General features: G+C 49.8%; 3 protein-coding genes across 11 annotated transcripts in view; 2 read left to right on the top strand and 1 right to left on the bottom strand.

The window, feature by feature from the left end:
* Positions 1 to 10,460, top strand: mylipa (myosin regulatory light chain interacting protein a). 2 transcript variants are annotated; one of them, XM_003968902.3, is made up of 7 exons: positions 1 to 251; positions 1,153 to 1,343; positions 7,115 to 7,300; positions 7,582 to 7,779; positions 7,859 to 8,023; positions 8,371 to 8,794; positions 9,119 to 10,460. In XM_003968902.3, the coding sequence occupies exons 1-7, from the start codon at positions 165 to 167 to the stop codon at positions 9,299 to 9,301; spliced, it is 1,434 nt and encodes a 477-aa protein (XP_003968951.1). In that variant the 5' UTR covers positions 1 to 164; the 3' UTR covers positions 9,302 to 10,460. The 2 variants fall into 2 exon arrangements, with proteins under 2 accessions (XP_003968951.1, XP_029701149.1); XM_029845289.1 differs by lacking the exon at positions 1 to 251 and adding an exon at positions 561 to 780.
* Positions 10,461 to 13,303: 2,843 nt separating this feature from the next.
* Positions 13,304 to 16,988, top strand: gmpr (guanosine monophosphate reductase). The gene is made up of 9 exons (XM_003968841.3): positions 13,304 to 13,626; positions 14,910 to 15,029; positions 15,203 to 15,286; positions 15,371 to 15,544; positions 15,625 to 15,706; positions 15,859 to 15,965; positions 16,210 to 16,252; positions 16,348 to 16,507; positions 16,745 to 16,988. The coding sequence occupies exons 1-9, from the start codon at positions 13,540 to 13,542 to the stop codon at positions 16,923 to 16,925; spliced, it is 1,038 nt and encodes a 345-aa protein (XP_003968890.1). The 5' UTR covers positions 13,304 to 13,539; the 3' UTR covers positions 16,926 to 16,988.
* Positions 16,989 to 21,905: 4,917 nt separating this feature from the next.
* Positions 21,906 to 27,992, bottom strand: part of atxn1a (ataxin 1a) — a 44,723-nt gene continuing 38,636 nt past the window's right edge. For all 8 annotated transcript variants that reach the window (XM_011608926.2, XM_029844686.1, XM_011608927.2 and 5 more), the window contains 2 exons: positions 25,590 to 27,839; positions 21,906 to 24,244 (listed from right to left, as the gene is read on the bottom strand). In XM_011608926.2, the coding sequence (XP_011607228.2) occupies positions 23,681 to 24,244; positions 25,590 to 27,422 (2,397 nt within the window). In that variant the 5' untranslated portion in view covers positions 27,423 to 27,839 and the 3' untranslated portion in view covers positions 21,906 to 23,680. The remainder of the gene's footprint in view (positions 24,245 to 25,589; positions 27,840 to 27,992) is intronic.

Here is a 27,992-nt window from a genome sequence, read left to right as displayed (position 1 = left end):
TTGATATAGCCGTCCAGCTGGGGAGTAAAGAGAGCTGCCAGAGACGAGAAGGTCCGAGAAAGTGACGAACGCTCGATGTAGGGGGGCTTTTCGGGGCGCTCCAGAGTTGTCTTATCGATTCGAAAGGGTGGCGAAACCAAAGACTCTGAGGAGACACGGCCAAAATGCTCTGCTACGTTACTCGTCCGGATTCGGTGGTGATGGAAGTGGAAGTTGACGCGAAGGCGAACGGCGAGGACTGTCTGAATAAGGTACGTCTGTCACTCTTATCGATTAGGCGACACGTCAGCCCGGTCCTGCAGCTATCGTGAAAAACTTTTAAACCCTTGTTCCCCTCAAATTAGTTAGTTACCCGAGTGCCCTGGCGTCCGTTGCATCGGCGAGCCTTTAAAGTCTGTTAAATAATCTCTTTTTCCCCCTGATTGACGGCACATTAGCGACCTTAGACGCGGTGATGGTCACCTGGAAGACCAACAATATCCATAAGATGCTTCACAGATATATCAGAAATATCAAACCATCAGAGTTGAGTCACGCATGTAAAAGTTTATCTAGTGCTGTAAAACTGCCTCAGCGTGCAGGGCTTGTTAGTCAGAGGCAGATGGCTTCGGTCGGGGTAACTAGAGTTCATTCTGCTTCCTTTGTGAGCGCTTCTCAACCCAGGCGAAGTGAGACTGCGGGGAGCAGAAACTGTGGTCATGATCGCAGCGCCACAACTTTTTCCTTTCATCAGTGGCCTCTACAAAGCCAATCCTTGATCTGAATAGAATATGGCCACGGGTGAGTTGCTGTTATCTCAGCCTCCATAATATCAGCGCCAGTAGTTGGGTAATAAACTCTGCTGCTGCTGCTGCTGCTGCTGCTGACGAGGGTGGAGGCTTCATCGCTTCCATTGACCCTTTTAAAGTTCACTTCATCCCTCCGGTGGCTTCAGAATATCAATAACTCTTTTTGTTCAGCTGCAAACAATGCAATCAGTTGATTGTAGTTTATTTATTCCCTTTGAGCATATACCAAAATACTGGATTTATCGGTGATGGAAGTCCTGGCTAGATCAAGGCACTCTAGGACCAGGTTTTGACCCCCCCATCCTGCACCCCTGGCATCCCCATCTTTTTTGTTAGTCCTAATTCTCCATTTGTTCCCCTCCAGGTGTGCAGGAAGTTGGGCATCATCGAGGTGGACTACTTCGGGCTGCAGTTCACCGGCGGCAAAGGCGAGAACCTGTGGCTGAATCTGAGGAACCGCATCTGCCAGCAGATGGACAACGTGGCTCCGTGTCGGCTGAGGCTGCGCGTCAAGTTCTTCGTGGAGCCTCACCTGATTCTACAGGAACAGACGAGGTATTTTTTTTCGCCTCGCCAACTCGTTGAGCTTTGCTAGACCCCGTGCACGCCGCTTTCAGTTGTTTACGCGTGTTGGTAGCACGCGGCCAGAGGCACATGCTTGGAACGAGCCATTGTTGTGAGCTCCCTGAACATGAGCTCATCGTTTTGACTGAGATGCCCTGTAGTAACCTCTTTCCTGGGTGCTCCCAGGGTTACTAAAGTTCATTCAGGCCCAGCCCCAGGCAGGAAACATGATCCAGCAGCTCTGGGGGCTGTTTGCTTCCTTGCTCCTGCCCCCACAGCCCTCTGAGTGACAGCCTGGACCTCTGTCACTGAATCCCCCTTCTCCTGCCCACCCCTTTTTTGTTGTTTGAATGGCCGCAGTACAAAGCATCTCGCATTTTTCTGCATACGTTTGGAAACTGCAACTGCCCAGGTGTGTGTGACTGCGTGCGTAAGTGTGTGTTTGCTATTAGTCATGCTTTCACACAAGTTTGACAGGCATTTCTTTTATTCAGCAGGAACGTCTCAATAGGACAAACAATAGGTTAAAATGACCGTTCCTTCAAATGTCTCGCCTTTGCAGTTTTCATCCTAGCAGGATCTTCGGCCGGTTGGACCCCAGATAAAGCTGAGTCAGAACAAAGTAACAGGCCCTGACGGATCCTGATCCTGATCCTGGTGTTCCCCGCCTCCGCTTTCGTTTGAAGTTATTAATAACGAGCGTGCTCTCCCTTTGGAAGCTCAACCTCGTATTACTCCGTCTTCTACTATGGTGTGATTGTTCTCCTCACCCCAGGCGCTGCCATCTGATACTAAACTGTCACACACCCACACACCCACACACACACACACACATACACACACACATACACACAGAAGGTCATTTAAACTGTTCATTAGGTGCTTCTGCTTCATCTAGCCATCCACTAGCGCTCCTGCTCCTTCTTCGCGTCATCTCCCGACTAAAAGTCATCTTGGAACTATCCCCACATCCTTTGCATACGCTCTCAGATGTGCGCTGTGGCTCTCATTTGTTTCTGGGGAAGAAAGCAAAAGGTCGTGGGGAGGACACCTGGCCGCCTGCGCCGCGACCTAGGCCAGATAAGCAGGGGTTATCAGCAGATGGCTGGCGTCTCTGAGATAGCGCCGGGCCTGAGGAGTCGCCGTTAGTTCTCACATTTGCATAGACGTGCGCTTTTTGCTATTTTTGGAAGCAGCTGTCTCACAGCTAATCCTTGTTAATTTCCTTAAATAAAGGCAATTCTAATTTGAGGGAATTGGTGCAGACTGGCTCGTGTCGGCTATTTCCTGCCTTGACCTCTGACCCACTTCCTGCCCCGGCCTCTGCAGCTTTTATTGCCTGTAGTCACGTCGGTTCTATCAGCCTGTAAAGCGCTGCGCGGCGTTTCCATTGTCAACGGAGACGCCACCATCCACCCAAATCCAGTCGACACACTCTCCAATAACCCTGGGAAATGTGTGTGTGACTGAACGTTCTCTTCCACGCCGTTCTTATGGGCTCTATTACATAATCTGAGGTGGCCGGAGCGTGTACAGGGCTGCTTATGTAAGCAGCTGTTCGCGCTGCGCTGCTCGGAGACAGGAGGTCAACCGGGTGTCTGTGCACACGTTCAACGCACTGTTTTCCGGTGATTAGTGAGCTCATTGTCCTGGGGAAAACCTTATAGGGAGATTTTTAGCGAGTTGAGGAGCTCCTCTGGCTGGATCATCAAAGCATACACATGGTGGTCTAATCCAGCCTACACACACACACACACACACCCCTCTACTGAACGGCCTTTTGTTGTTTTCCCATGACGCATCATCTGGAGCGACGTGTCCAGTTTTTTCTACTGGAATCAATGGTCTTACAGGTTCAGGGAGCCTTGACCCAGGGGTGTGAACGGAGGTTATCTGCCTCACTGAACACTATGTGCCAGAGGGGGGGTGTCACTTGGAATCTGAATGTTTCCCTTCATTAGCTTTTGCGTTTAACATTCTGGTCAGGCCAACAGTGGACACACGCAGCTATTTAGAGGCTTCGTCGGAGGTACTGAGGTTGACCTGTTTACACCTGTACCGGCCGACTCGTCTTTAACCTGAACCGGCGGCGAGGTTTGATAATCATTAGATGACAAAGGAGGCTCATTTCCAGGGGTTCTGACCTCAGTAAAGGCCGCTAGAATGAGTTTATTCCACGTCTGTCTACCAGAAATTGTGACACAATGTTCTCTGTAGGCATGTCCAAAAACGTAGCGTGTACCAGGAGCGGGGCCACTAAATGGTTGTTAATGCGTCCCCCGATGGCCCAGTGCCTCACGGACCGTCACATTATCATGACATTAGTCTGTAGCCCTCATCTTGTTCACCCTGCCGCTCTTTTTCCCCATTATTCTCCCTCTGAGTCGTCACCGCCGCCGCCGCTCTGCAGGCTTCCTCCGCTGCATTCAAACACGTCGCAGACTCTGACAGGAGGAGCTGATTAAATCCAAATGTTATCTTTCTGCCTTCCTGCTCCACACTCCTCCACATGTCTGAACCCAGAAGGGGGTTATGGAGCAAAATCTGGGTCAGAAAACCCCTTTTTTTTTTTTTAAATTATGGAACATGCACAGTATTTGTGCTACAGATGGGAAGTAACCCTATGGTGGAAATAAAAGCATGTCTGTAGTGATGTGAGGGCCTCAACATGATGGCAGAAACGACTCCAGCTACTGTTTACTGATGTAAACAGCTCTGGTTTGTCTTGTTAATCGCTAACGTTGGCCCACAGCTAAAAAGTGTTTGTTTTGTAACGGTCTCAACCGCGATGGTGGGCTTTAATCATCATTTTTTTCCTCTGTTCAGCCCACAAACTTGAAGGCCGCGAGCACATTAGCACCTTTTTTTTAGGGGGGGTTCTTACCTTTCACTGTTGGAACTATTCATTTGTCAACTTCCTGGAAATTAAAATGTAGAACCTACAACAATCAGATATATTTGGCGTTTTGCACATCCGGGCATGCACACACACCCACACGGAGAGGTTACTCCAGTTCATTGACAGATAGTAACCTCACAGCTATTTGAGCTGCATGCAATGCATTGCTGCGTGCCCGGGAGATGAGGTGTGCATCGCTGGCTGCCATTGGCTGAAGCGGGTGTAAAGTTTCCAGGCAGAGGTGTTGAGTTTCACTTGGGCCGAGACATTTTGTTCCTCCGCGTTTGCTTCTCCCAGCTGCCGGAGGAGACGCCCAGGGTCTGGCGGTTGCCCCGGGAATCCTACAAAATGTGTCCCTTCAGCGCTCCGACGATATATATTTGTTTGTTTAAACTGAAGCAGGAGAGTTCTGTGTTGGCTCATCCTCTCCGTGGCTGCGGCGCTGCAAACAGCGGCCCAGTTTTTAGAGGTTGGAAACGCTCGGACTCATTTTAATTCATTCATTTATTCCGGCGAGCGTTCCCACATTCTCTTGGCCTCAGCGGCCGCTGCATGCACGACTCCAGTCACCTCTCATACAGGTGTTACACATAAATGAGTAATCTCCTTAAGGCGGGCTGTGGGTTGATGATGTGACCTCGTCTCCACATAGATGTAGGTTGAGGAGACTTTGGCCCCGCCGCGTCCCGTCTGTCACGTCCTGCGTTGCGCTTCAGCGAGGGGCCGTCTGATCGCTGCAGGACGCCACGCTTGATTCTTGGTTTTTGCAGCGATGTCGTAACAAATGTTTAGGTTGGTGTGGAATCCTCTCAGCAGGATGGTTGTAAAACCTGTACAGTCGCTGCCAATATACTGTAGTTGGCTGACTGGATTTAGCAGGACTGTTTGAAAGTGGCTGTCAGGAACCTGTTGCGCCCACGGGGGGAGGGGATTTAGACCATATCGCAGCATAGCACACCCTTTCTGTGCTCGTAGGCGCAGGCCATTCCTGGAATCAACAAAATAAAAGGTTTCTGTTTCTAAAATCTGCAACACTGATCAATGTAAATGCAAACGACTCGGCCCAGGAGGCATTTGGGCGTCCAGGACGTCCTGCGTCTTGCTCGGGGGGCTTAGGACTCACCATTAACCTCATCCCAGTCTCCGCCTGAACTGTAGTAACCTCCGCGGCTCGCCCTGTAGTAACCTTCTTTTTTTTTTTTTCCCCCAGCCTTATTGTTTGCGTCGGGTAGGTAGCTAGCAAGGAGCGCTCCGTCACATGATGCCTGCTGGGCCTGACACAATAGAGCGCAGTGTTTTCTTTTTATGAGCGTGTGTGTGCGTTGGATGGAATGGGATGTTTAACGCCATATCAAAGCGCTGTTTGTTTTGCCCCGGCTATAGGGGCTCCTTGTTTTGACCGGCCTTTATCGGGGACTTTGTAGGCCACATTCTGCCTCAAAGGTGTCTGTGTTTGAACACTGTAGCTGTTGCAATCCACGAGCGTGCATGTGCAGGCTGCTGCCAGTCGTCCCTCAAGAGTCTGGCTTTTCAGTCCCGTGAGGGGATCGAGGAAACGTCGCCTCCCGTCTTTTCCTCCGGGGTGTTTTGGGTTTGTTCCGTCTAATGAAAACAGCGGATCATTTGTAACGTTCTGAAAGGCTGGCGAGCGCTACCATCTCTGTCCACCTCGAAGTCCTTTATAAGACTCTCAGATATCCTCAAGTCACAGTCTGACCTGGTTTTCTCCAGAAAATGTCTCATAAGCAGCCACAGCTCGAGGCCAATTCATTTTTATTGGGAATAGCAGAGCAGTTCCAGGCAGCGTATGAAACGCTTCAGTTTCTCCACAGATGCATTCCATTGAGAAGTTTGCTGGAGACAAATCACCAGACTTAAGTACGTATGAAACAGCTAGCCGTGGGGGCTAAGCTAGCTACATCAGGACGGAGGTACAGTATCTGTAACAATCGAGGCCCCTCCGTGTTTAAGCTGAAATCAGATCTCATAAAAGATCCCTTGTGGAGACTATATTCTGGTCACCAGGCAACCGAGCGTGCAGCTTTATGCAGTGGAAAAGCTGTCTGACTTGGCAGACAGAAGCAGGTGACTGCTAACGGGTGGGTCTTTGTCCAATCTTCTTAAGGATCTTCTGCCATAGGTCACCCAAACAAAGGGGCCCGATGAGGTTACTGCAGTTCAGGTTCCAGCCCGTGTTGTTCACCATGATGTCTCCCCTCATGGCTTCTGGGAAAGAATTCCTCACATCTTCTGGTCAAAACAAAGGAGGGCTGGTTTTGTGTTGCCGGAGAAACGGCTTGTTTTTCTTGACCACACCAGATCGGAGCGTTGCTGGTTCCGACCACAACAATACCCACGCTCATCTTTGAACTGCAACAGATGAGGTCACGCTTGACCAACCGGCCTCATTCTGAGGCCCAGAGAATGAAAGCTTTCCAGCGGAGCTCCGTTTGGCGCCATCTACGGCCAGCAGCATGTCAGCCATTGTGATGGTTTCCAGAGTAGATGCCGACGCTTGACCCCGGCTTCAGTACTACTTCTGCAGCCACTTTCTCTCCCTCCACTTCTGTTTTTCGATGGCGTTCCGACACAACACTATATTTAGAAAAAAGGGAAATTGCTTCAGACAGTCTGTGAAACAAATGTCCAACAGGGATTTCCTAAAGCTCCCGCCTTGTGGTCGGGCACCTGCCGCGGCCTGATGGTTCCTCGAATGTTTCCGGATCAACAATCAAGGATTCCTCTCTGAAATTAGGAATACATGTGATTTCCTTCCTCTCTGGCCTCAGTGCAGCAGTTAGTCATTATCCCAATGACCCAGTTCCCCCCCTTTGACCTCTCATTTGTCCTCTCCGTCCACCAGGCACATTTTCTTCACACACGTGAAGGAGGACCTCCACAACGGGCACCTGCGCATGTGCTCGGAGCAGGCGGTGGAGCTGAGCGCGCTCCTGGCGCAGGCCGAGTTCGGCGACTACAACCAGAACACGGCCCAGTACTGGTACTCGGAGCTGTGCGGGGAGGAGCCGTCCGTGGCCACGATTGACAGGTAGCACACAGGCCGCTGAGAAACTGTTGTTTCATCGCATCTCAACACAAAGCTGTAAATAAACCAAAAAAAACAACGACCTGCTGACTCTAAACTGTAAATCATCACTCTAATATGTGAATGTGTGTCTTGGCCAGCGGTTATTTGCTCTGTAGCTACTCATAAATGAACTGCTCTTCCTGTTGATCTCATAACCGTAGTTGACCCAGTTACAAACGTGTGCTAATGTCGCTTCCCTCCTACGTGTAAATCACTGCTGAATGTCGCGTCTCTTCCTGCAGCGTCATATCGAGACACAAGACTCTGGCGGCTCTGAGCCAGGGGTCGGTGGAATACCAGGCCCTGCAGCTGGTCGCCTCTCTGGAGCATTACGGCGTTGAGTGGCACTGGGCGCGCGACGCTAACGGCCAGCGGCTGGCCATCGGCGTCGGCCCGGACGGGATCGCCGTCTGCAAGGAGGACTTCAGCTTGGTCAACAGGTACGCTCGGTACAACCTGCGCACATTTCTGTGGTTTCTGCCTCAAGACGGCCTTTGAAACGAGCTTCCCTCTCGCTAGAATAAGCTACCCACTCATCCAAATCGCCACCCAGTCCGGAAAAACGGTGTATCTGACGGTAACCAAGGAGACGAGCGACAGCGTGGTGCTGCTGTTTAAGCTGATCAGTAACCGGGCCGCCAGCGGACTGTACCGAGCCATCACGGAGACCCACGCCTTCTACAGGTGAGGGTTAAAAAAAGGGTTTCCGAGAAGAGATGTGACAGAAGCTTGCGTGATGTTTTGATGCCGAGGTTTATTCGCCGCTCGGGTGGATCATTAAGTCAAATCTCCTTTCACAACGGCGTTATCTCATGTCGCCGTCAGCGCCAGATGTGCGGGAACCAACAGCCGCCAGCACAAAAACACATAAACATTAACACAAATGAGTCTAGTTGGAGAATATTTCTGGGAATGTGGTTGCATGAAGTCAGCGAGTCGTAACGCTGTGAGTTATGAGTGGCGGCCTCGTGTTTGTCCAGTAGGTCTTGTTTCGATGGCGTCTGTGACCACTTCCTGTGTTATTTCCACAGGTGTGACACGGTGACAAACGCTGTGATGATGCAGTACAGCAGGGACTTCAAGGGCCACCTGGCCTCGCTCTTCCTCAACGAAAACATCAACCTGGGCAAGAAGTATGTTTTCGACATCCGCCGCACATCCAAGGAGGTGTACGATCACGCCCGGCGCGCCCTCTACAACTCCGGCATCGCCGACCTGGTGTCCCGGAGCGGCAACGGCGAGGGCTCCTCCCCGCCACGCTCCCCGTGCAGGGACGAGCAGCAGGACGAGGGGCCGGACTGCGGCAGCTGCCAGCAGAGCCGGGCGCTGCAGGAGCGGCTGCGGAAGCTGCGGGAGGCGCTGCTGTGCATGCTGTGCTGCGAGGAGGAGATCGACGCCGCGTTCTGCCCCTGTGGTCACATGGTGTGCTGCCAGAGCTGCGCCAATCAGCTTCAGGTGTGTCTGTGCGTGTTTATGTTAGCAAGAGTCCCTACAAAGATAGCAAGACAAATGTGTGTGAAGGAATTGGAGCACGCAACATATTAACCCGACCGGCCCGTGACCCAGAAGTGGGAGGGTCCAGATCAAAACAAACAGTCCAGTCATGTGTCCTTGTCTTGTTTTGGTTCTGTCCATATTTGAATTCCACCACAGTAGAAAAATAGAACTGCCTTGTTTCCCAAAACCTGGAATGTAAACGCTTCCTCTATCGGCAGCTCCTTTTGTCGCCCGCGTCTTCCCGCCGCCGCCCACGCTAACCTGAGCTCTCTGCCCCTTCAGCTGTGCCCGGTGTGTCGCTCCGAGGTGGATCACGTGCAGCACATCTACCTGCCCACCTGCACCAGCCTGCTGAACCTGAAGCTGGCCGACAACCACCAGCACCACGGCGGCCTCCCGCCGACCATCCACAGAGAGCTGCCGTCGCCTCACACCGAGTACGAGCCCAAGATGTACCACACGTGAGCGAGGCCACGCCTTTCACCCGACTGCCTGGACTTTCAAATACCAAACATCCAGAAATGGCGAAATCAAAGAGCACATTCGAGTTTGTTTTCATTCCTTCGGACTGTCTGTTGGTCACGGAATCATGCGTTCCTCGCTCGATTTTATGTTTTCTTATTTTCTTTAAATTATTGCATCAGTTGACCTGATACAGATAAATGTGACTTCCTTTAGCGTGGGAACAAATGCTTCAGTTTAATTCGTTGGATGTTTTTTCGCTCCGCTACCACAAACCGTTGTGTTTTAGGCTAGCTTAACGGCGAACGTTTGCGTTTGTTCTGTGATATTTTATAGCATTTTTTTCTTTTTAAATCGCCAACAGATTGAATGACTCGGTGTGACACATTTGGTTTTATATTTATTTTCTGCATTTCTCTTGCTGTTCGTCCACATTTAGCAGCTGAGCAGCTCTGCACGCCGCTGAGTGCTAACGAGACGCTAACGACCGTGATCTGTTTGTGTGCATTCTGACAACACTCCCACAACCTCTTTTACTTCAGAACAGGTCACGTTGCTTCACTGTCGCTCCTGCAGTACGATGGGCCTGCTTTTTGTCCACTGCTGCACCTTTTGTTTCCCGTCGCCATGCCAACAGAAAGCTGAAACGACTAAATGTGCGTTGTGTTTGTCCACCAGCGGCTGCATCTTCTGAGCGTCACTTCCTTTGTGCTTTCCATTCTTATTCAAAGGGTACCAGGAGATCAGCCTGTGCAATACTCACCTGCTTTTTCAAAAGCTTGTCTTTATTTTAAAGAAAAAATGTTTTATTTAATTTCAAAGACTATTTAAAATGACAAAATAAAACTACACTGTCACTTTACCCAGGTGGATTTCCACGCGTCTGTAGGGGAGTCTGGCCTTACTGTAGCAGCGAGACTGTTTTTATTAAACCTTCTGCAGACTTTTGTTTCACAAATGCGGAACGTCGTTTCTGGAATGTTCACTTTAAAGTTCAGTCACTGCAGGGGGGGAAGACTTTAATTTTCCACTTTGTACAAGTAGCTGTTACTTCTGTTTTCTGAAGCAACGGCTACTATCTGTAAATAAACTTGGTTTGAAATCATTTTTATACATTGTTTTTAACAAAATAAAGTATTAAAGTTCTTTTTTGGAAAAAAAACAAGCTGTTTGTGACGTGCTTAAGCTGATTTATCTGAACACGCTCATTAGGCTAAGTTGGTCTAAAGCGAGTTGACCCTTGACCCCAGAGGCAGGAAGATTAAATACTTTGTATGGAACCTTCAGGGACTGTTGCAATCACAGGAAGTGTCAGTGAAACTGTGACACTGAAACTAACCAGGGGTCGAACTCACAGAACAGGAGGCGCAGCCGTGCAGGACGGATGATTGAGTGAAAGTCCGCCAAAGTCAATGTCAGGAAGTTGTGAGGAACCTAAACTTTGCTTTCTCAGCAGCTCAGGTGAGGAACGCTGCAAATGTTGGAGTGTATTTATGCCAACACCGAAGTTGGACAGTGCCGACAAGCGTGGGGGCCTCACTTGGCTATCCTGGGACACCGTGTCCACCATCTCTGTGCTCTCCTGGACCTTCACCACCACCTTCCAGTGCAGGTGAGACCACCATAGGTCGCCAAAGAGTCCATGGAGGAAGCAGAGGAGCTTTAGCTGCCCCCCCCCTCCCAACCAATTGATCTTCTGCAGGAACCATTTGAGGATTTTTTTCTGCTGATGAGCTCCACTGGAGCAGACGCGGTTCCAGGGAAGGACGGCAGCCATCGCTGTTTCAGTGTTGAGAGCACCCAGAAGGAACTTGAGGTGGAACACCCAAATAATCGCGCCGCTCTAATCCAGATTGCTGGCTGACATTTGGACAAGGTGTTCTGGCAGTCTTCATTGGAGACAGGATTTCCGACTGGCTAATCTGATCCTTTCAGCTGCATTTGTTCCCTGTGTGGAATGTGGGACGTTTACCATCCCTCTCGCTGCACAAACACATAAGAGAAGAATAATAAAACTACGGCCTGCAGGCGCGTCGGTGCACAGCTCCCGCATCACTCCTGCATTTAATGCAGGCTGATCTCCCCGAGGGTTATGGAGAATATGTACCACAGTGACCCCCCCCCACATGCTGAAAATTAGGTCAAGAGTTTTGATATTGGTGGCGTGTTATTCGCCTCTGTAGACCAAACATGTTGCTGAAGGGCAGCAGATGCCAGCATTCCACACGTTGGTTCTCATCTGTTACTACAGAGCTCAGAAGCCAGAGACGCTGGCGTTCCCCCAGTGGAAGCCATCACCTGAGCCGCTCTGTCACAAGGAGAATTTTAAAGTTTGCGTCATTTCAACTGCTGCCAGCGAGCGAGCATCAAAGATTCTCCCGCCCATGGACATGTGGGGCTCACACCTGCTCGGGCTGATGCGGGAGGGAGACGCACCCCCCCCCCCGCATGGTGTTGATGGCAGAGCTGGGGGCATCCTGCTGCTGGATGAGAGTGCACACTCTTCAGTTCCCTTTGATTTAGACCTGCAAGCTAAACTTCTACTGCTTCTTTTGAACCTCATCCCATGATCAGCTTGTAAATGGATGTTTAAGAGTCTTAATTAGTACTCGTGCACCTCCAGAAATCAGCGCGTGGCTTCAGGGAAAAGGAAAAATAACACTTTCAATGCAGCGAGTCAGCTTACTTGCTGTTACGCCTCTAAAAGCCAACAAAAGCGCCCGTGGGGCTGTTTATGCCCATAAACGTCTTTTGAGTAAATATATTTGCACTGTTGATGTGCACATTGGCATCATTATTGACACTGTGGGTCTGAAACCAGGGGAGGGACCAGTGTCGCTCATGCAGAACGTCGCCGACCTATAAATCAGATGAAAAAGTGAGGGTCCAGGCCTGACCAGGAGTGAACCCGCCATAAACAGAGTCCACGTCGGAGACAGACCGTCCTCTCATATCTTATCTGAGCTATTGTCTGTTAAAGCTTTTAAAGCTTGACCTTATTCAGCAATATTCTTATCATCACAGTTCAGTCTGACACACACAGTGGTCACAGAGCAGTGGGATTATAAAAACTACTTTATGACGGCGGAGTTGTCTGCAGATCCAATACTACATAATGTAAAATGTAAACATGTCCTCTGTACATTAGGATATAGAGTATCGCTGTGTTTACAAGGACGCTGGCACAGACTCACTATTGTTCAGTCTTAAAACTTTTAAAAAGATTCATGCCTCTTCATCCAAAGAGCCTGGGGAGGTTCTCATAACTAATTAGGCTACTTTGTTGCCAGGCAACCGCATTAACTGTGCAATATTTCAACAGTCTTCCTTGCCAGTCTTTTAATGACTCTTTTATTGATGTCAAAATAATAAAGTTTTTGAACAATAAAAGGCTTCATGCATTGTGTTTATGTTAATGTGTTTTCAATATTTTAAAGAAAAAAAATCCCGCCTGTTGATATTTTTAGCCTCCCTGCCAAATATACTCTTAATGCTGTGATGAACGGAAAAGCGGTTTGGCAGCGACTTCGCTGCTGCTCTGCTTCCATCTAGTGGTTGGTTTATGACATGACAGTAGAAATGCATGATGGGTAACAGCTGCTGGCGTGGAGAACTATGGCCGCTATACATACACAAGTTGCTGGGAAATGAGAACAAACATGACGTCAGGGCAGCAGTGACTCCACAACAACAAACAACAAGAAAAACAAAAGTGATATTAATAATAAACATCTACATATGGTGCAAAAGACAAATAGAACACTGAAGACTTAAACCTTAAGATCACATTTGTGATCATTCATCAAAGGATTATAAGCCCCCCCGCCCCCCCATTATTTCACACTGCAGCACACAAGTCACTGCGGCACTACTGGGCTAGCGTGTGTGTGTGTGTGTGTGTGTGTGTGTGTGTGTGTACGTCACACAGGCGTGCCAGCTTGGCTGCTGCAGCCAGTTTCCTGATGGAGAGAGAGGCCTGGAGGAGTGGAGGGAGGATGAGAGTAAATGGGGAGAGACGGAGGGACGAAGAGACGGTGAGACAGAGAGACGGTGAGACAGAGAGAGGGAGAGAGGAATCCAGGCCCAAATAAAGCCATGCGGGCCAGGGCTGGGACGGGCCCCCCTCTGCTATAAATACGCTGGCCGTCTGGAGGTTCGGGTTTGGTGGTTGGGGTTTGGGACCAGCAACCACCACTGCGGCAGGAGCCTTCCTCAGGGGATTGTCCTCATCCTCAGCCAAGATGCCTCGCGTGGACGCCGACCTCAAGCTGGACTTTAAGGATGTCCTCTTCAGACCCAAGAGGAGCAGCCTGAAGAGTCGCTCTGAGGTGGGTGTCGCTCCGCCGTCGGGATGCTCGGCAACAGGAAATCTGGTGCTCACTGGTGCAGGCAGGAAGTGCTTGAGTTTGTGTCACAGCTAATTGCCCCGATGATCGGAAATTGGCAATAATTGCAAACACAATTATCAGATTGACTTCACGTATGGGTGCTTTTGAAGAGCTGAACAGACTCCACTGAATTCTATTTTGGGCCCTTTTTTATTTTTAAGCGGGCATGTTGTGCTGGTCTATAGGTGGAGCGTCTCCTCGGATCATTAGGTGACCTTCCAAAGGGCTCGACCCTCCTACATCAGCTGAGGCCCTAAAAGAGGCTCCAAAACTCCTCATCCATAAGTGATTGGATTTGATATTGGTGGCTATGGTGGACTGCCCCCGCACCCCCTTTCAGCCTTGTAACTTCCTGGTTTTATGCTTGGCGAGGTTGGGATAGGCAGCACCTGAAGCGGGCTGGGGCCCGACAGGTGGCGGGCAACATGAGACGTGGGCGACTTCTCAGAAAAGTGTTTAAAAATAGTTCTGTGGGTTACAAACGGGCACAGGGCATTCCACACCCCCCCTTCCCCGGCTATCAGCATATGATAAAACGCATATCAGCACACACTCACATGCACGCAACATCGCGCAGTGGTGATTGGCGGTCAGGTGACCCCCTAAAACCTTCATATAACATCACCGTCAGTGAGTTAAGAGGGAACTTCTCTGCATTATAAAGGCTGCTAATGAGCCGGAACCATGATGAATAATGATTTCAGTGGGGATTTCTGTACATTTGTACATTAAATAAAAGGAAGTTAGTTGTTTAAGCAAATGTCAACCACCAAACTTCATCACATCTCATTTTCATGTTAGCGTCAACGTGTTTAAACCAGTAATTTGCACAGTAAACTAAGAATTAGTGGATGGAAACTCTAAAACAGGCTGCATTTGAGAACAGAAAGCATCGGTTCTCTGTAAATGGGAGCAGTATCGCACCCTAGTGGTGGGAGGCTGTAAAGGAATTAGCCCAGCCTTCTCCAAAAGTTCAAAAATGGAATATTAGATGTTGTGAATTGTGTGGATTCCGCTTTAGTCGTTCGCTCCGTGCCACAAAACCTACATTTATACGTCTCTGGGACCTCGTGAACTGGAACTGGATCCATTTGGATTTTTCCAGGACAACTTTGGCTCCTCTGTGAGCAAAATCAGTCTGGTCACACAAGCGTGACCTGATTCCCGTTCCTTGTTGGAGATGTTGTAACGGCTCAGTGCAACGGACACTGTCTCTCCGTCAGGTGGACCTTCAGAGGACTTTCACATTCCGCAACTCCAAGCAGACATACACCGGCATCCCCATCATCGCCGCCAACATGGACACCACGGGGACCTTTGAGATGGCGCGAGTCCTCAGCAAAGTCAGTCGCTATAACAACGAAGAGCCCTTGTTTGGGCCTGCCAGATATATTACAACACACTGAGGAAAATTAGCATTAGACAGTAAACATCGCAAATAAGACAGATGTAATGTGTGTTTTTTTAAAATTGATTTTTGTAATAATGTGACTAATTGTCGGTCCTTCTTCTTAAGCACACCCTCTTCACAGCCATTCATAAACATTACTCGGTAGAAGACTGGAAAAACTTTGCTGCGAATCACCCTGAATGTTTGGAGGTAACACCATCAGGTTGCTAGAAAGACATATTTTGTGGAGTAGCTGCACATTTGGATTGGAGAGAGTGCTGTTTGTCTGTCCAGCATGTGGCTGCCAGCTCAGGCAGCGGCACTGCAGACCTGGAGAAGCTTTGCGCCATCCTGGAAGCTGTCCCAGCCCTCAAGTACATCTGCCTGGACGTTGCCAACGGCTACTCTGAGCACTTTGTGGAGTTTGTGAAGATGGTCAGAGAGAGGTTCCCCAAACAAACTATCATGGTGAGGAGGCCGAGCCCGGTGGCCACGGCGTTTGCTCCGAGTTAGCGTCCTTGGCTAACTGACGCTATCTGTCTCTGCAGGCCGGCAACGTGGTGACTGGAGAGATGGTGGAGGAGCTCATCCTATCTGGCGCTGACATCATCAAAGTGGGCATCGGGCCAGGTGGGTGCGGCTTTACACTGGTATCAGATATCCTGGAAGGTCTGCGTCCTCCAGCCTTTCCCTGGCATCCGGGACAAATCTGGAACCCTCCGCCTGATGATGTGATAGCTGCAGATTGCTGTGACGCCTTCTCGCTGTGCTGATTTTTGCAGGGTCAGTGTGCACGACGAGGATCAAAACAGGAGTGGGCTACCCTCAGCTCAGCGCCGTGATAGAGTGTGCAGATTCAGCCCACGGCCTCAAGGGACACATCATCTCTGTGAGTACCACATGAGGCGGAGCAGCCCGACCCCTCCCCCAAAAGGGTATCAATTAACATTGGTTTTATTTTAGTAATATATTTTTTAGTTGCTGAGGGCGTTTGAGCCTCAGTGAAATTCTTTTTGTTCATTGTTCTGGATCAATGGATAAATAATGATGTGTTGTAATGAGCAGAATAACCGGTAGGGGGCAGCGCTTGCAGTGTGATTCATTGGAATAACCTGTGTTTTCTCTCCACCCAGGACGGGGGCTGCAGCTGCCCAGGAGATGTAGCAAAAGCCTTCGGTAAATCTTCCACACTGTTTTTGTCTTATTCTGGTGTTCCTCAAACACTCTGCATTCCCGACATAGTCGCTGCTTGAATCTTCCCTGCTCTCCAGGCGCAGGAGCTGATTTTGTGATGATGGGAGGGATGCTGGCAGGTCACGACCAGTGCTCCGGCGAGGTCATCGAGAAGAACGGCAAGAAGTACAAGCTCTTCTACGGCATGAGCTCCGACACGGCCATGAAGAAATATGTAGGTGGAATTGCAGAGTACAGGTGAGAGGCTCTCTGTTCTTTCCTGGTGCATGTTGACCAAAGCTCACCGGGGGCAACACTGCTGAGAAAGGCCTCCCTCGCCTGGAATTTGATGGAATATATTTACAAAAACAGTCCGACAAACTTAAAACCTGAATGATGTAAGATGCATCATGGGTAACAAGTGAAAACTGTGAGTGTGGTTCGGTGGTGAGCTTCTCCAGGCCTGTTCTATTTAACTTGCTCCTCTGCTCTCAGGGCTTCAGAGGGGAAGACGGTGGAGGTTCCCTACAGAGGAGACGTGGAGAACACCATACGGGACGTGCTGGGGGGGCTGCGCTCCACCTGCACCTATGTGGGTGCAGCCAGGCTCAAAGAGCTGAGCAAGAGAACCACGTTCATCCGCGTCACACAGCAGGCCAGCCAAATGTACACTTAGCAGGGAGCGCACGGGCGCGCACGTATGCACACACAGTTATGCCATTATGGCATCATGCATTACTAGATCCCCACCCCTGACCTAAACCCAATTCTGACCTCAAATTGAACCCTCAGCCAGTCCTTTGAAAGTTGCGGGGGCCCCAAAGAGCCATTTATGACCCAATATGTCATAAATGTGAGGAAACACACACACACACACACACACCCCTCTCCTCTCCTCTCCTCTCCTCTCCTCTCCCTCTCCTTCTCCCTCTCCTCTCCCTCTCCCTCTCCTCTCCCTCTCCTTCTCCCTCTCCTCTCCTCTCCTCTCCCTCTCCTTCTCCTTCTCCTCTCCTCTCCTCTCCTCTCCTCTCCTCTCCTCTCCTCTCCTCTCCTCTCCTCTCCTTCCTTTCCCCAGCCCTACATGAGCCTGGTCCTGCTCAAGGTTTCTTCCTGTTAAAGGGGAGTTTTTCCTTGCCACTGTTGCTTGTCTGGGGTCAGGCCCTGGGATTCTGGAAAGCGCCTTGAAACAATTTTGATTGTATAAGACGCTATATAAATAAAGATTGATGATGACACACACACACACACACACACACTCATTCTGTTTCTCTTGGGATTCACTGTCAATAACTTTTGCCTTGAAAGTTTCCCCAGAATCCTCGCAGCACTCCCATCAGCTCAAAGTGGGCACAGTGGAGCGTCACATGCAGGAGCTACCAGGGAGGCAGATTTCTTTTCTGCAGGCATGTTTCTGGGCAGCTGCCGCCCACCTGTTAACTCGTCATGAACGTCATCAATATGCAAGAGTGACACGTCCCTTTAACGTTACTGGAAAAGTCATGTTGCAATAAAGTGCATGCAGGACCTCAGTGGCATCGATCCTTCTGTCAGAGTCCTGTAAGATGACGGTTGAATTTACGGCCTGGCCCGAGGGGAAGACCACGTGCACGCAGCCACACACCGGCTTTAAAGCGTCAGTTATGGAATATTTGGTTTCATAAATAATCCACTGGGTTCATTTTCAATGAAGGTTTTTTGACTCAGTATTAAAGGTTTTTCCTTATTAGATTATTCTGATGATATTTAAATAATTTTGAACTTTTGAGAATGCCAGAGAAACACGATTTCTGCAGAACATCTATGACCGCTGCCGTTGACTTGTGCTATACCACCACCGGTCACCAGAGGGTGCTGTTCTACACAATTGTCCAAACCACAAAAATTTGTAAAATAACATTAATTTTAGGATCAGCTTTCAAACACTTGCTGGCCGTAAATAAGAACACAGGGAGGCCGATTATTACAGATATGTCAAGGTTTCATTTTCTTTTTCAAAGAGGTGCATCTGTACAGATGTCAAATACGTACACCAACAGGGTTTCTCCATCGCTATAGAGGAAAGGGGGGTGGGGGGTGAGACACAGGGACTTGGTGAGTACAATATAGTACAAACAAGTTGGCTGGGAACTGGTGCAGCCCCCTGCAGGCCAGACTGTCTGTGCAGGTCCGTGCTGATTCTCTGCCGCCGCTGCGTGGTTAAAGTTTCAGTTCATCACGACGTCCGAGCGGAGGAGCGTCTCCACGGGCTGTTCGCAAGCGTTCGGAGCAGACGGAGGAATCGGGTGAGCCACAGCTGACACGCCGACCAGAGTCAGAGCTCGGGAACGTAAACGGCCCGACCCCCCTGCAGGAAAAGGGTTTTTCCGTCGCTTTGCACAGGGAGGCCGATCCAAAATGTTCAGTACACCAAAGAGTCGTCCAGGCCTTCTTCAGCATAGCACACAGATATCATCATAACAAGTCATTGTTAATTGTCAATAAAGACATTTGTTAATCATATCAAATTATATGTAATAAATTTACATATGTTAGAACCCATAAGAAACGGCCCACTGTGTAAATTGATTGGGATGAAACTAAACATGTATGTGGGCTTCTACTTTTTTTTTAATATATATATATATATATATCTTTTTTTTTCTGCCTGAGTAGTTATCCAGCGCTATGGACATCAACAATGTCATAAAAAACAAAACAAAAAAAACCAACACATCCTTTTTCCGAAGAAACTGAAGTACAGACATCCTAGAAACAAAAGAGCACACATGCCTTAATTTTCTGATCGAAAAGTCAAAGCTCACACACCGACATTCATGTTACTGTAAAATTGTGCAAGAAGCCAATTTTTTTTTTTAATTTTATTTTAAAGACAACATTAACAGTGTTTCCTCGTGCGAGGAAGCTTGTCATAGAAACTTGACACATTCTCTACGTAGTTTTAAGTCCCCTGACATTAGAGTGAGTGCTACGAGGAGACCAAAAATGCAGAAAGGAAAAAAAAAAAAAAAAGCTTCTGCACCAACAATGAAAACAAAGCAGAAAAATGCGTGCACCGTTTTCACGCCGTGTCGGACCGGGCTGTGCCCGACGCGTCCGCCGGGTCGGGACTTGGCGCGGGGCCTCGTTCACGCACAGCCTGGCGTGGTGTGTGGCGGAAACCGTTCCTGACAGACCCGGGGAGGAACGAGGGGGGAAACACCTTAAAAAGGAGGGAGGTTTCGGGGCCAAGGAACCGCCTCGGCCCGGTGGACCCAAGAATGCGCCGGGCAAGGTGGACAGGTCAACGCAAGGTCACGGCGAAGGCGATGTGCAAAAACTGAAAACCTCCAAGGGTCGTCCTGTCCTCACCCCTTCTGTCTCTCATTCTCTCTGTCTGTTGTGAATGAATGTTACCCCCCAGGGACGGTACCAGTCGGGGGGCGAGCCCGTCCTGGGATTACAAAGTGCTGAAACATTATCAAGTCTTTTACATCTACTTACATGTGCATTTCTGATGGTTGGTTGTTAAATATATTATGTATATATATATATAAATATATATATATACATATATATGAAGTGGTCCCCATTAGCAATGAGGTTTCATTTTTTATTTCCTGTGGGTCTCAGCGTGAACTGTTGAGGGTCAGGGTCAACAAACTCACAGTTAGAGGAGAAAACACACACCCTCACATTACTATCTACGTGGGGACTTCCATAGACATAATATATCCATCCTCAATCTAAACACTGTGTCTTAACCCCCAACCAGTCTGTTGAAGTTGTCTTGCCCAGCAAAATGTCCCCACTTTGCTAGCAGAATGAGGATTTTGGTACTCAGTATGTAGTAAATGTGAGGAGACACACACACACACACAGACACCCACACGCAAAGACAGAACAGTCTCACACACTCAAATTCAGGAAGGCCGCACAGACAAAGACTGAGACATGGAGACGCTCGGTTCTCCTTGCTTTCCGTGAGCGTCCTGACCCTTTGCACGGACGCACAGAACAACCGCACAAGCCATCGGCGAGAACGGCACGCCGGAGTACTTCTATGCTACATACACTTGGCACAACAAAAGGGTGAGAGGGGCGAAAATAAGTATTGCACAACGTGGGACATTTCAGGGGGACAAATCTGAGCGTTCAAGGGTTGAAAACACATAAACCCTCAGAAAGTGTGGCTGTTCGGGCTGTTCGATCGGCCTCTTCCTAAAGTCAAGCGCTCCCGGTGGGAACGCCGCCATCCATCTCAACCCCCGGTCGCCCGGGTCAGGCCGCGCCGACAGGTAGCTTGCGGTTGTTGAGGGTCAATAGACTTGCTGGCTTGGCTATGATTGGGTACCTGAAACAAAGTTAGCGAGGTCACTACGGGAGCCGCGGCAACGAGCCAGCCGCGGGTGGAGTATGGGATGTCTGCTGGTTACTTACAGGCGTGCATGACACATGCTCACCTGCAGCGAGGCAACAGCGTTTGTGACTGAGCGCTGGGACAGTGGAGGCTGAGATATATACATATATATATATATATACACACACACACACGTATGTGTATATATATATATATTTATGAGACACTTCCCTGATAAAAACTGGCAACTCCTGTTGCGATGGTCGTGAGTTTGAATGTCCCTCACTGAGACGGGGGTAGCGGTCGCTGAAGCGTGCAGCGTCTCCGCGTCCACTATGTGGCAAGATTGTCGTTTCTCTACGGGAAAGAAGGAGGCGTTTCGGTTGTAACACTCGAGGATTGTTGTCAAGCGTTTATTGCAGAGAATTTGAGTGGAATGACTGCGTGTATGCGCACAAGCAGAAAGCGCTTGTGTAGGAAATCTATTGCTTTCTAAATGTAACCAAAGCAGCAAAAGCAGCTTTGGCTGACTTTTTTTTTTTTCATTGTTTTTAAACCTGATAGTTTTAATATTCTGTTAAATTGCTGTAGTTCTATTGTTTTTTGTACTGGGAAAAGGGGGTCAGATTTTTTTAAAAATGGACAGGAAACACACAGCTGCTCACACAGACTTAAAAACACACACACACACACACACGACTTCTACAACTTACGGTCATTTCAGAGCTGTGGTCGAGCTCTGCGCTATAAAAATAATTCCAACCGTAGCAAATCTCATTTCCTGTTCACTTGCTCCGCCCTTGTCATGTATCTGCACACACCCGTCCTGCCGCCACCCTGGTTAACACCCATCAACAGCAGCAGCCGATAAGCTTAATTCCTGACAAATATGACATCTAAATACAAAAACCTGAACAGAGGAAACCTCTCCACCTCCACCGACCTGCACATGCTAATCTCAATAGTGAGCGTGACCCTTCTGCCACCGTGTTGGGGGGGGGCATTAATATGCCGGATGGCACCGCACCACTTGCACTTGCGACTGATTTCACTTTTTTTTTTTTTAAATCTCACACGTCAGGCGACACATCGCCCTGTTTCAGACAAGGAATCAGCTTCTGGGGGGGCTCGGGGGTGGTTTTTGGTTTGTGGGAGAGAACGTGTGAGGTGAGTGGACTAGTAACTCTTGGCTTTAGCTGAATGGTGGGGCTACCGAGCCTGCGCAGCTGTTGAGGTAACTGCTACAGCTGAGGAAAAACAGGGTTTCAGAGCAGAGGCTGCGTTCAAGAATGACCCCCCACCCCCCCACCCCCCGACTTCCCCCCCACCCCCCTTGTCAACATCAGTAAATTCAGCAGGCAGGCACGTTACTACCCTAGTTACAAAAAGTCACAAACGCAAATGGAATTCCACCTGTGCCCTTGTACAAACTTCCTCCTCTACCACCTGACGGGTGCCCCTGGATGAGTGAAACCCTGGACTCCAGCGGCGTGTTTCTGGGTTCTGGGGGCCACTTTCAGCAAGGGGTCGCCGTAAAAAGACCACCAGCGCCACCGTCCTCCCTCCCTCCTCCTGATGTGCAAATTGCAAGATTCTTAATACGACTCCGCGTAGAAACACTGGACATAAAGCACTCTCTATATCTAAGTACATCCTCCCACACACACACACATACACACACACACACACTCCAGAGCACTCTCCACACAGCTGTACTGTTAGCAGTAAATGTCAGTCAAATAGTGTCTTTGCACACAAATCCTCTTGATTTTAGGGACGCTTCATTCCGTTTGTGTGTGTGTGTGTGTGTGTGTGTGTGGATGTGTGTGCACACAAGCTAGCATTACCCACTCCATCACATACACGCATTACAAATACATGACGCCCTTTAGATCTTCCTGGCGAAGCCTCCCGCCCAGGGGCAGGTTACACGCACATCCCGGTACCCTGCTGCATTCACACGTGCCGACCGCCTTGCTTTGAATTCCTCTCGTCACCATATATATTTTTTCTAAGACCATACATTGAACTCCTCTCCAACGACTGTTGCTATCATCCCTTTTTCTTAAATTTAAATCCGACCTCTTCGCTTTGGAAAAGATCCACCGTTCCAAAGTGCTGCTGCTAGCTCCTCCTCTCCTCTGTACATAAATTAAAAATTAAAAACATACAGTACTGCGTAGATAAAGAGACATAAACAAATGTGGACAGCTGTACGGCGAGCGTGACAGGCGCGTTAAGTGCTTTGAAACATCCTGACCCTCTCGAAGCCGACATGCAGAAACTCTTGGTTGCTCTCACGCAGCCGTGTTATTTTACTTTCTTTTCCCACGAAAACATAAAGAAAGGAGTCCAAAGGAAACTTTACCAGCCCAGTGTGTCTGCACTTGTACGTTTGGTTAGAGCCTCTCAGATTTAAACGTTAAACCTGGCACTGAATCGAACCTGAATAAGGTCTTTGAAAGTCATTAGAAATGGGCGGGATGAAAGGCGACGCAGGCTTCAGTAATAATAATAAAAGCTCCTGAAGAAAGCAAAGACTCCACTAGCATAAAAGTGAACAAAGTGAGTGTTGTTCCCTCTCTGTTGTGCGGCACGTTGGCACCACGTGGCGACATCGAGCGACCGACCTGACAGATTCGCTGACTGGCTACTTTGATTCAACCCAAATTCTCATTTATCCACCTGTCTTTCATCATCTGGATCATTTCCTATCATGCGGAATACTGAGAAAGCGTTTCATTTCGAACCAAAACCCGCTGCCGAGAGTCTAACCGGATGTGAATATTTCATGTAGAAAGTTTAGCCAGCCGTGAAGCGCCCTCCAGCATCGCTCCCGTGCACCACACAGCCTCCACAAATCCCTTATTTCATGTCATCTCATGGAAACCACCAAAACAGCACAGGCTGTAAGTGTGATATCAAACTCATCTGTTAAAAAAAAGTGTTATAAAATACGTAGGAGGGACACGTACGGTGAAATGTACCCCTGCAGTACAGCATTCAAGATAGAAAAATCAAAAGAAAAGGGTCAAATTAAGGTGGGCTTTGTGTGTTATTTGCAGAATCCAGATGGTTGTTTAACAGTCACGCCATCACTTGCCGTTATTCGACCTCCCCTCGATGCTGACCTTCACCTCGTGTGGGATGAAGGAGGGTTTGGGCAGGGTCAAAGGGGGCTCGTCCTCTGTCTTTTCCACCTGTCGACCTTCAGGAGCCGACCATCTCCTTTTCCTGACGCTTGATTGTTTACTGGGGCCACTTCCGGCTACCTGAATTTTAGAAACCGTCTCGCTTTCACCGAACAGCAGTTCGCCGTTCTTCTCGCCGGCGCCTCTCCCTCCCTGGGCTCGCTGGCCGATGCCGTTTTCCCATTCGCTGGGCCTGGACCCTCCTCCGCCACAGATGTGGGGAGCGTCGCACACAGCTCTGCTGGATTTGAGGCCGGAGGCGGAGACTGGGGGGGCCAGCTCCAGGGACTGAGTCTTCTTCAGAGATCCGTTCTTTAGGTTCTTGAGGGTGAGTGAAATACAAACGTCACCTACTGACAGCTTGGTGCAGGGCAGTTCTAGAATCTGGGTGGTCCGGTCAGGACAGCAAGAGGACCAACCCTGGCCGAAGACAAAGAAGGGGTACTCCACCAAGACCTCCACGCTCACCTGGAGGGGAGGGGGGGACAGATTAGCACTGGCGGAAAACAGCTTTTTTCCCTAAGAGCCTTTGCAAATACTTCAGCTCCTGAAGAAAGGACACTAAAATGCCTGCTAATCAAAAACCAAAAGGACTTTAAGGTCTGACTAAATTTCGCTGAATGAAAGGCCGTCTGGAACATCCTTCGAATTGGCTGCTTTTATATAACGATTCTGAAAAAGAATGGCTGGATAATACAGTCACAGAAAATAAACACACAGTTCCCTCGGAACTGAAGCAAACAGCTTGATAAATTCTTCACAAGAACAATCAGCCGAAAGGCAACATTTGATTATTTGAACCGAAGTGCAGAGTGCCGTGTCAGGGTGTGTTACTCGAGAACGCTGACAAGATTACAGGAAGATAGTGGGCTAAATGAAAGAGGAGTGAAAGAGCGAGTGTGAAACGGGGCAAAATTGGGAGGGATACAAGTGTAAGATGCATCAAACACCGTCTCAAAGCAACATCAGGCAATGTTTTCCCTCCCGTATTACAGCATTTTTCACTTCTCCGGCTGAATAGGCACTAAACTGCTACCACCTCTATCAAAAAATAGCAAAAGAGCCACCGATAGAGTACGAGAGAGAGATAAGTCTTTGAAAGATTGTCAGATTTTGCGGGGTACGGTATCAAAGAGCAGCCAGGGGCGGGAGAGATGGTTGGAGAGGCGCTGCGTGGGTGGACGAGTCGCGGCGTGGACAGATGAAATGGATTAACACATCCTCAAAGAGTGTAAGGATGCGCGTCTGCATATTCGAGTGCTCGGAGGAGTTCAGGAGGAATCCGGAGCGAAAATAAAAGGAAGAAATGTAGCATAGCAATGAGTGTTAGGCATCGGTAATCAAACGGGCGAATAAGCAAGCGCAACAATATCTGCTGATCCTCATGATCAGAACCAAAATTTAGATTTGAACATGTCTGATGTTTGAGCCATTAATGACTTTTTTGTGCTTGTGGAGTGGGAACACACGTTTGTGTGTGCCAGCAAAAACAAGCACTAACAGATACCAATTTCAATATTTTGCAAGAGCGAGAAACGGGAGAAACCTCCGTCTCATTCCTGGCATTTCTCATCTGTGCTGAAAATAAGTATTCAAAGAATAGTAAAACAATTCTCTAAGAGCTCTCATTACAGTAGCTAGAATTTTAGACACAAAGAAGATCAGGCCAATCGCTAAGCTATCTGCTAATTAGCGCCTATGCTAATGCCTGTCAAAAGGACACCAGCGATCTTACTGTGGTGATCACGTGACAAAGTTCATAGCATTTCCTTAAAGGATCCCTTAACGAGTGAAGGCCCCCCCACCGTCTTACCTGTGCGCGGTGCTCTCCAACAGAAAACTGAACCACGGCGAAGTTGGGTGAGGTGTGGCTCCCTTCAATGCGCTCCACCGTGGAAGAGTCGATCTTCAGGTCATTGCTGATCTCTGCGCTCTGGATGAAGTCTTCCGTCTTCAGGTCCTCCACGCGTTTCAACTCCCCGTCGGCCAGCTGGATGATGGAGCCCTTGACGAAATATGGGGGGAGAGAAGGAGGGAGCACTGCACCGGGCGGGGGAGGAGGCGCAGAGGGTGCAACTAGCCCTGGCAGAGCGGGAACGACGGGCAAATGGAGCTGGGCTTGGACCACCGCGCCCGAAGCTGGCTGAGGGTACGAACCGCTGGACGACTCCACGGGCTCTTGCTTGAGGGCTGTGGCAGCGATGTATGTGGGAAATTTTGAGGCTTGACCAGATGATGTTATGTGGGGGGAGGCGGGATCCAACGTGGTGACACCGCCACCGCTAACAGGGATAATAACCGGCTGGGAACCAGGAATAAATAGGTGCTGCTGCAGGCCGGCGTGGTAGCCGATGGGGGCGTGCTGGCTACCATTGCTCCCTGCAATGTATCCAATAATGGGGGGCTGATGGTAGATACTGGTGGTGGGCAGCCCCATGGACAGGGACTCTGTGGTACTGTGTGCAGTTTGGATAACCGTTTGGGGCGACAGCGTGCTCACCGTCGCGTTCAGGTTGTTGAGACTCAACGGGGGTGGAAATATGAACGAGGAGGTGGTGGTGGTGGAGGAGGGTGTGCGGTTGACAGGCTTGCCCAGGAGAATTCCACCTTTCTCCATATGGGCAGAAGACGCGATCGTCACTTTGTCGGGGCTGGCTCTGGGTGGTGCGAGCTGGTGGTCCCCGTGGCTGTTGGGCATGAGCATGACGGAGGTTCTGAGCCCTGAGGGGTCATGGGGAGAGTACTCCGATGGCAAAACTAAATGGCGGGCCTCATAGGACGAAAAAGAAACGTTGTCTCTTAACTTGCTACCTGACTTTGGGTGGTTGGATTCAGGGGAGATTCCGAACCTCTGGCCCCTCTCCAGCTCACCGTTGTGCAGCTCTCTTGGTAGGGAGTGAACATCTTCTTTCCTGGTGGCTCCATCCGCGTACTGCACCACAACCTGGGACGTCCCGTGTGCCAAAGTATGGTGGGGGTGCAGCGGGTGGGGAGGCAGGTGAACGGCGCCTTGGTGCGGCGGCGACGACAATGTCCGCGCCGAAGGGGACTTGTGAACGTGATGGGGAACGGGGTCCGTGGGAGGCGGGGGCATTGTGGTGCGGACCGCGGACGTCCTCTGCTGCTCGTGTTTGGAGGCCTGCGGGGACGCAGAGGCCGGCGCTGCGTGCGAAGGTCTCTGGGGGGTCAGGGAGGGGGAGGAGAGGGGAGGGGGCGGCGGGGGAGGTGGAAACATCTGAGAGATGTAACCAGCGTACGGCGCTGAGTAAGGTGAGGCTATAAACTGCAGGTTGGGTGGCAGTTGGGAGTAATGGGCAGTTCCTCCAGCGGTGGACTGGGATAAGGGCGACGTATAGACCGTAGGTAGAGACTGCACCAACCTCAGGGACGAAGAGGAGGAGGAGGACGCGTCTAACGCCGAGAAAAGGGACTTGAAGGGGGGCTCGCCAGACTGACTGGAGCTGTGATGCTCACCCGCGCCGCTCTCGCTCCCACCGGCCACATTGGCGAGCCAGGGCATGTTCTCCGTGCGCCGGTGGTCCTTGGCGGGTGGCGGCGAACGGATTTCTGATGGCAGCGTGCTGGCGGGGATCTCCCTCTTCTTTGGTGGCAAACATTCATTGCTGCGCTCCTGGTTGGACTTCATCCTGGTCTTCTGGTTTGATTGTCAGGTCTCTTGCACTGCCTCCGATGGAATTCCGTATGTTAGTGGTGGTTCTGCCTCTCTCCGCCCATGTGTTTCACATTCACCACGCTTGTGTCCTGCTCCGCTTCCCCGTGTTGCATTAAGAGCTCTGAATTCAATTTCAACTCTATCCAGTTCACCAAGAACTTCACTTTGGTGAGGAGTTGATGAGGAGGCAGCTGTGAAGGGGCGGTGAGGAGGGGTAGGGGTTTGGTCCAGAGGTCTTCAGTGGCTCAAAGATGAGCCGAGAGCGATACAGGAGAGAGTCGCGACGTCACACCTGCTGCTGCCGCCGAGGACGACGGGGGGCCGAGCGCGTTGCACTTCATGTGGAATCATGTCCCTGCAAAAGCCAGCCTGCTGATTCCCAGCACAACCCTGCGGAGAAACGGGCAGCTTATTAGCAAAACGCTCCATTGTCCAGAAGGTATTTGTTGCAACGATGTGTTTTTCCAGGGCAGAGACGGACTTTCTGTGTTGCGATTGAGGAATAGAAGTTTGACTCTAAAGGATTCCGCTCTCAGAGCCTCT

The sequence above is a fragment of the Takifugu rubripes genome, chromosome 12 (assembly GCF_901000725.2).
Source record: "Takifugu rubripes chromosome 12, fTakRub1.2, whole genome shotgun sequence".
Taxonomy (NCBI): Eukaryota; Metazoa; Chordata; class Actinopteri; order Tetraodontiformes; family Tetraodontidae; genus Takifugu; species Takifugu rubripes.
Note: the sequence above shows the minus strand (reverse complement) of the source record. Positions and strands in the feature narration are given on the sequence as shown.